This window comes from Phoenix dactylifera, chromosome 11 (assembly GCF_051530095.1).
Source record: "Phoenix dactylifera cultivar Ajwa chromosome 11, Ajwa_hap1_PhDact_Kaust_v1.1, whole genome shotgun sequence".
Lineage (NCBI taxonomy): Eukaryota > Viridiplantae > Streptophyta > Magnoliopsida > Arecales > Arecaceae > Phoenix > Phoenix dactylifera.
The window spans coordinates 18,058,940-18,067,103 of NC_143200.1; the positions used below are offsets into that span (position 1 = coordinate 18,058,940).

At 47.5% G+C, this 8,164-nt stretch overlaps 1 protein-coding gene across 1 annotated transcript; it reads right to left on the reverse strand.

The window, feature by feature from the left end:
• Nucleotides 1–696: 696 nt before the first annotated feature.
• Nucleotides 697–2,098, reverse strand: LOC103719520 (transcription factor IBH1-like 1). The gene is made up of 2 exons (XM_008808813.5): nucleotides 1,244–2,098; nucleotides 697–1,102 (listed from the first exon to the last, which is right to left on the reverse strand). Exons 1-2 carry the CDS (start codon nucleotides 1,783–1,785, stop codon nucleotides 1,054–1,056), a joined length of 591 nt encoding a protein of 196 aa, XP_008807035.1. The 5' UTR covers nucleotides 1,786–2,098; the 3' UTR covers nucleotides 697–1,053.
• Between the last annotated feature and the right edge of the window lie 6,066 nt (nucleotides 2,099–8,164).

The following is an 8,164-nucleotide window of genomic DNA, read 5'->3' on the forward strand; positions in this document are numbered from 1 at the left end:
ATACCTCCATTAACAATTGATCAGTGATGAACATTTGGATATTTAAACATGCTCAAATATCGTAATCCAAATGGATTAGAACTCATATTTCACAAATTCCTAAAAATTAACGTGGTCAGTAATCGGTAAGACTTAGACTTGAACATCCAAAAGTTTTACTCAAATGAACCGGAAATTCTTCTGTAATTGAACTGGCTTGATCGTGTTCGTCATGCTGTAATTAGTTCCGTTCATGCTTAAGTAGTTAAGTGGTTGCAACTACTTAGATAATTCCTAATATTCTTACAATATTCTCTAAAGATCATACAGTTTGGAGCCTTGCCAATGGGAAATGTGATTTCCCATTCCCTGAGCCTTTTCCTTGAAAGAGAAGGAAAACTGGGAAACAGTTCTCATGGTTACCTTGTGCTTCCTCACTTTTTTCCCTTGTATATTTCATAACTTTTCCATTAGAGGCACAATTTGTTTCATGTCCAAACTGAATGGGCAGACATAGGCGGTTTATGGATGTCTGATGTGGACCTTGCCATTGTTCTTTGCACACAAATCATATGCAAACCTATCGGTGCTGCAAGAAGGCCTTGATGTATTTTTTTTTTGTTTTCTTAATGAGAAATCTTGGTGGGTTCCTCCATCCATTCTCAAAAAGCAAAAGAAGTAGTTTTAATTTAATTGGAAAGAAATTTTCTTCTGTTTAGATGGTTTAGATACCTTGATTTGAACTCATGCCGCACTGTAATTCTATATTTATTAGCTAATAATGCCATCAGCATGGAAATGCTATCCGAAGCTTTGGAAACCCTAACATCATTCTCTCTCGATACAATCTAACAATCATATAGATACAAACCCAAGCTCATGTCTCTTTGCGGCTTGGCCTTACGATATGTAGAAACCAACATAATTTCTTCATCATCTTCAGTAGAGTTGACAGGCTAAGACACTCATTACGTTGCCTCCCATGCTACAATCTATGGAAGCCTTTCTTGGGTCCGAGTTGTTTCTTCCTCTTATTGTTTTGGGAGATTAAGAGGCAGCTATCTCTGAAGCCCCTCATTTACGAAAACTTGAAGCCTCCCTTGCTTGCAGCACATTGGGAGATCTGTGGGCAGAAAAAGAGAGAATGCAGGGATGCAGAAGGATTGAATTAACGTATATATAAACATACAGAAGTATAAAAAAAATAATTAGTTTGGTGACACCCTCGATCATGTAACCAAAGGGAGGTAATGCTTGAACTTACCTGAGATTTGAGGCTTCAACGGCCTTCAAAAGGCGTTGCATGAGATCAACCTGAACTCGGAGAGAGACGACATAATCTAAAGTCTCATCCAACAAATAGAAGCCATCCAAGGACTCACCCCCTGGTATTAGTCTTTTGAGAACCTGAGTCCTCTTCTTCACCAAAACCCTGGCAAGAACACTTGTTGCAGGTGCACGAAGAGCATTTCTCCTCCTCGAGCACACCCTGACACTCCTCCTCAAGATCTTCCTACTTCTCGGGATCTTCCACGTGTGGTGGCATGGCTTGGTTAGCCTCTCATAATCTTTCCCGAGGATACTCCTCAGGAGGGCCTTGCTCCTCGCTTGTTTTGAAAGGTTAGCAATGAGGGCACGAGTCCAATTTGTGCTGCCTCTAGCGCCGGCCAAGGCGGCATCGGCCGAGAGCTTAATGGCACTCTCTCTCTCTTGGATGGTCATGCTCTCGGATGAAACACCAGCTACTTGGAGACCCAAGAGCATGCGTTTGAGGAAAGCTCGCATGAATGTCTCTGAGGCTTGCATGGTAGCGATTGGGAAAGCAAGGTAGAGAGGCAAAGGCTTGGTGTATATATGCTTAAAAACAAATCCTGTGGCTTTATTTCTATAGTAGTGAGAGTAGAAGAGAGGAGCGACCAGGAGAAATGGCTGTCTGGTTTGGATGAGAGCTTGATTCCTTATCTTGGGGCCTATAATGGAGGATTGAGAATGGAATTTGCTCAAAGCTATGCGGGTCTGTGGTCATTGGAAAGTTTGGTTTGTCTTCACATGAGCGCTGGTGTACTCAGAAAATGTGACTGGTTTCCATGGTAGGCAGTGTGCTTTCAGAGTGCCACCAAAAGGGCCAGATAGCAACAAATATGAAAGAGGAAGAGGAAGAATTTTGGGTTTGAAATGAGACGAGTCATGGGGAGGAATGAATAGAAAACCAATAAAATTTAGGGTTCTTTGAGTAAGGGAAAGCAAGTGGGACCTTGTGGAAAGAGACGTGCCACATGCATGCACATGGTGCTCAAGGGCCCACACTCACAAACAATACCAAGTAGATCTGTATTTCAAGTGAAAAACTCAACTTTTTTCATAAATTTATGAACACATAAGAACAAGTTATGAGCAAGCTAGCTAGGTAGCAGTGCTAGATGCTGATACCATTGTCAAATTGCCACCAAAGGAAAAAAAAAAAATCTAATTGTGTTTTTCCTAGCTCGTAGGAGACCCGAGTCGACCTTTGTAACTTTTTCACTTCAAAATAAGTATAAATTGTAGGAGTTTGCTAAATCTCATCAGGAAGAAGTAGGGGTGAGAGTTATAACGATGATATTTTTGCATGTAAGTTCAGATTATTTTTTTTTTATTTTTGATACCCATCTTTCTGTAAAATTTAACTCTCATGGATAAACTTCTAGTTTTATAAAGTTGTTCGCCAGAAAATTCTAGTCACTTTGTGTTAAATTTTATTATTGGGTGTTTTCCTAAGATGAAAGTGTCCTCTAATAGCTTGTTCATATCTCGATAGGTATTACTATATAATACTGCGAGAAAATGCTAGGAGTAACTATTGTTCGATGGTATCATGGGCTCTTTCTTGCACTGAACACATTTTAGTGTGTTGAAGAGCAAGAAAAATGGAAAGGTGAAAGGCAAATCGATTGTTTAGAAATTTTGATTAGTTATATGATCACTGCACATGTCTATATGCCTATATATCATAAAGCTAGGGTTTTTTTAATGATATTTAAAGATTTTTTGTTCTTGCAAAGCATTTAAAATTTGATGCATAGAAGAAATGAACATATATAATTATCAAAATAAGGTATGCTTCTTTTCCGTTTAATTCTTTTTTCTTCTTCACGATATATAAAGTGATCTAGTGTTTAGTAGGGGTGGCAATAGGTTAGGTTGGGCCAGGTTTAGATTTGCTTGGATCAAGTAAGATAACCTTATAAAAAACTTGACCCATACCCAACCTTATCATGGATTGAGTCTAGACCTCTTGAGTCATGGACACCCATGCATCAGTTCGAGCTACCTATTTGACCATAATTTAATCGATTTTATAAGATTCAATTCCTAATAGGCCTAAGTTAATCTAACCCATCAAATTGACTATACGGTTCTTACCACTATTTTTTTTTTTTGCTAGAGGAGTTATTGATACCTGATGAGTATGAATGCACCCAATAAAATCAAAAAACAAAATATCTCAAAGTACCTGAGGTAGCTCCCATCCTTAGCCCACAAGGTATTATCTGCATGGCTAGCCGCATAAGCGGCCACCCGGTCTGCAACTCTATTAGCTTTTTGAATTTTTTTTTAAAATAATCATTCAAAAAAAATATTCAAAATTATAACTCAATCTAACCTAAATTATTTTAACCTAAATAGAATCCTTCCCACATAACGCGAGTCGGATTAAATTTTTTTTGATCCATATTCGACTTATTGAAATTTCTAGTCAGAAAATTTGACCTATACCTAATCCCAACCAAAAACTGAAGGACCTATACCCAATTCTAGCCAAAAGGATATATTTTTGGTAATGTGTTCTTCTGCCACCTTTTCTTCCCTCATTATTGGGGGTGGTGCGAAAAGTGGATTGGCAGGATCCAGAAAAAATGGTGATGGAAGTGGGGTACAGCGGGCTTTGAGAAAAGCTAAAAATGTTACTCACATGGTATCCACATGGGGGCTTCTTATCTTTGGAGCTCTACATGGGCCCCCCCGGGCCCACCCTTCCATTGTCATGCTGGCTGGTACGCTTCGCCCTTTGAGAAAAGAACTGGGCAGCCCAACCCTGCTTTCTCCCGGGATCAAAGTTTTCGAGGCCGTGCATTGGATTCCCATCGGCGTCTGTTAGCCAATTCACCATAGTTTTCAGGAAAGATGGCCAATTTATTATTTACTTGCAGCTTGAGAGTTGCATGTAAAAATCTTCATGCTCGGCCCTTTTTTGAGAGTGAACAATGGTTTTCGTCTTGGCTAAGATCTTGATTTGTATTAGTATTGGGCATTTGATATGGTCTAGGTCTACTGCAAAGTAAAAAATGATTTCGCATTCGACCGGACGTAGTCGTCTCTGTTGGGGGAATAAGATTTTTCCCCCCAGTGACACAAATGCCCCTAAGAAGTCGTACAATCGCCGACCCTGGACGGCCGAAGTTGGCGTCCGACCTCGGAGCGCCCGACCTCAAGACATCCGACCTCGGAACCTCCGACCTAGAAAAACCCTGATGCTCAAGGTCTACCCTTGTCAGCCACCTACTACGGCCATACCCCTCTGAGGTCCGGCCGAGGACCATACTCTGCCGCTCCCCCGGCATTTATTACGCATGGCCACTGTAAACCTCCAGTTCACTCAACAATTAATGCGGATCTCCGGCTTACTCCACAATTAATGCGGATCTCCAGCTTACTCCACAATTAATGCGGATCTCCGGCTTACTCCACAATTAATGAGGATCTCCGGCTTACTCCACAATTAATGCGCATGGCTCCTGTCATCTACGGACTCTCAGCTCTCCACGGCAAGCTAGCCCAGTAGAGTCCAATCGACTATGATAAGTCTCTGATCTCGGCCTTACCTCCGACACCAACGCAATAATTCGCCTGGTAACGTGCTAGTTCGGGTCGTACAACGCCCTTACCGCCGACATCAGTGCAATGATTCGCCTGATCGTGCGCCGACCTGAACCACATGCCGAGCCGTACTATGGCCTCGCCCCGTTACATCACAGGTAAACCGACCCCCACCTATAAAAGGGAGCCTTGGCTTCTCAGGTTGGGGGGTTTTTGGGGGGAAAAATTACGCACTCCACAAAACACTGTTTCTCTTCTTCTGTCCATATTGTTTGCCCCCCTTTCTGACTTGAGCGTCGGAGGGCCGGCGCCGGAAAACCCGGCCACCGGTTTGTCTGCAGGCACCCAGACGGAGGACACCACCCGCCAACGGATCACCGGCCCGCCGTGAGGACCTGCTGCTCCCTCTCTCCGACCGAAGATCGCCCCCGGGTCCAATTTCCAGCAACAGTTGGCGCTAGAGGAAGGGACCGAGTAGCGATCATGAAGTTGAGAAGCAAGGGAGCCTCCAACATTTCCCGGCGTCCCCCACAGAGTCCTGGACATTCTGTCCAGAATTTGCCTACTCCGGCTGACCCGATTCCTCAGGTCCAGCCGGAACAGTTCAATGCCTTGGTACAGCAAGTCCAGGCCCTGGCTGCCGCCGTTCAAGGCCTGCGACGCGAGGAGGCTTTACCAACGCTTCCCCCATAGGCCCGAGTCCCGCCGGAATTCCTCCCAATGGCCCGGTCCTCTCTGGCCAGAATTTGCATGGCTCCTCTAGAGCCAACAATGAAGAGCGGACTTCCCCCCAGAGAGAGCTACCGGGGGAAGATTTCAACAGAAGACCCCAGCCTTCTGAGGCTGAGTCAGCCCCAGACCACCGTGAGCCGGCGCAAACCACGGCGACAATCCCACGGGTGGGGGAGCTCGACCGAAAAGTTGAGCATTTGGAGCGCCAAATTGCGGCACTCCACAGCAAGAAGGCGAGACAAGAGGGAGACTTTGAGTTCACTACCAAGTCCCCCTTCTCCTGCCAGATCGAGGATGAGCCGGTTCCCGCGAGGTTCAAAATGCCTCAAGTAGAGCCCTACAGCGGAATGACCGACCCACTTGACCACTTGGAGAGCTATCGGGCCCTCATGGCCCTACAAGGATCCTCGGAGGCCATACTTTGCAAGGCCTTCCCAGCAACCCTCCGAGGGACCGCTCGGCTTTGGTTTTCTGGACTGAAGCCGAACACGGTATTCTCCTTTGAGCAACTCGGCAGGAGCAGCCGCCCAGGGAGCACCCCCGAAGCGCCCACGTACTGATGAAGTCATCTCGTTCTCGGACGAGGACTTAGAAGGGGTCGAGACCCCTCACGATGACGCTGTGGTCATCTCTATGATTGTAAATAGGTTTGATGTAAAGCGTGTCCTAGTTGATAATGGAAGTTCAGCCAATATTTTGTATTATCACGCCTACCAAAGAATGGGGCTGCCAGAAGGACATCTCCGGAGAATCAATGCCCCACTGGTTGGGTTCACCGGAGATTCGGTCCCAGTTGAAGGAGAGGCCAGCTTCCTTGTCACAGTTGGCCTCGCTCCCCGGGAGAGCACTGTGAGGACAGACTTCCTTGTGGTCCGTCTGCCCTCGGTCTACAATGCCATCCTTGGGCGGCCAGGGCTAAAAGCCCTTCGAGCTGTAGTTTCAACCCACCACTTGCTCATGCGGTTTCCCACCGGCCAAGGAGTAGGCGAGGTCCGCGGAGACCAGTTGGTTGCCAAGCAATGCTACATGGCGGCCCACAGAGTAAGGCAACCAACCGAGGCGCCGATCCAGCCAACGGGCCCCTCACTACCCATAGAAACCCTCGATGCGAGGGACACCCTCTGGAAGAAGCAAGTAGAGCCCGGTGAGCTTCTTGTTCAAGTTCCACTACAAGAAAATTTTTCCGAGCTAACTGTGCAGGTCGGCTCCGGCCTTGGCGCCTGCGAGAGGGATCGCCTCGTCAACTTCCTGCGGGACAATGCTGACGTTTTCGCCTGGTCGCCCGCGGACGTGCCGGGAATTGACCCTGAGGTCATGGTCCATCGACTCCAGGTGAAGCCAACCAGCAGACCGGTGAAGCAGAAGAAAAGGGGCTCCGCCCCGGAACGACAACGAGCTGCGGCCGAGGAGGTGGATAAACTCCTCGGAGCCGGCTTCATCCGGGAGGTCTTTTACCCGGACTGGCTCGCCAACGTAGTCCTCGTAAAGAAGGCCAACGGAAAATGGCGCATGTGCGTGGACTACACCGACCTGAACAAGGCTTGCCCAAAGGACAGCTTCCCCCTCCCAAGCATCGATCAGCTCGTCGACTCCACCTCAGGACACCAACTGCTAACTTTTATGGACGCCTTTTCAGGGTATAATCAAATCCGAATGGCGTCATAAGACGAGAAGAAGACGGCCTTCATCACCGACAAGGGCACCTACTGCTACAAGGTGATGCACTTCGGCCTGAAAAATGCTGGGGCCACCTATCAGAGACTGGTCAGCCAAATTTTCAAAGATCAGATCGGCCGAAATATGGAAGTTTACGTGGACGACATGCTGGTGAAGAGCCGAGCGGCCGAACACCACGTAGCTGACCTCAACGAGACATTCTCCAAGCTCAGGAGATACCGAATGAAGCTCAACCCGGCGAAGTGCGCGTTCGGAGTCACCTCGGGCAAGTTCCTGGGTTTCATAGTCACCCAGCGCGGAATTGAAGCCAACCCTGAGAAAATTCGAGCACTGCAAAAAATGGCGCCACCGAAGACAGTCAAGGAGGTGCAGCGGCTCACAGGGCGGGTTGCCGCCTTGGGGAGGTTCGTCTCCCAATCGGCTGAACGCTGCCTCCCATTCTTCAAGAGCCTCAAACGGCCGAAGGACTTCCGGTGGATAGAAGAATGCCAGCAGGCCTTTGAAGAGCTCCGGAGCCTTCTGGCCTCTCCCCCGCTACTCACCAAGCCACAAAGGGGCGAAATCCTTTACTTATACCTGGCCGTCTCCCCAGTCGCAGTGAGCTCAGTCCTCGTCCGGGAAGAGGACAAGCTCCAAAAGCCGGTCTACTACATTAGTCGGGTCCTCAGGGATGCTGAAACCCGATACTCCAAGCTCGAGAAGACCATCTTCGCTCTCATCATCTCGGCTCGGAGACTCAGGCCTTACTTCCAAGCCCACACAATAGCTATACTGACCGACCAGCCCATGAAGCAAGTATTGCAAAGGTCGGATCGTGCGGGGAGGATCGCCAAATGGGCGGTCGAGCTCGGGGAATTCGACCTCGAATATCGACCCAGGCCGGCTATCAAAGCTCAAATACTCGCCGACTTCATTGTAG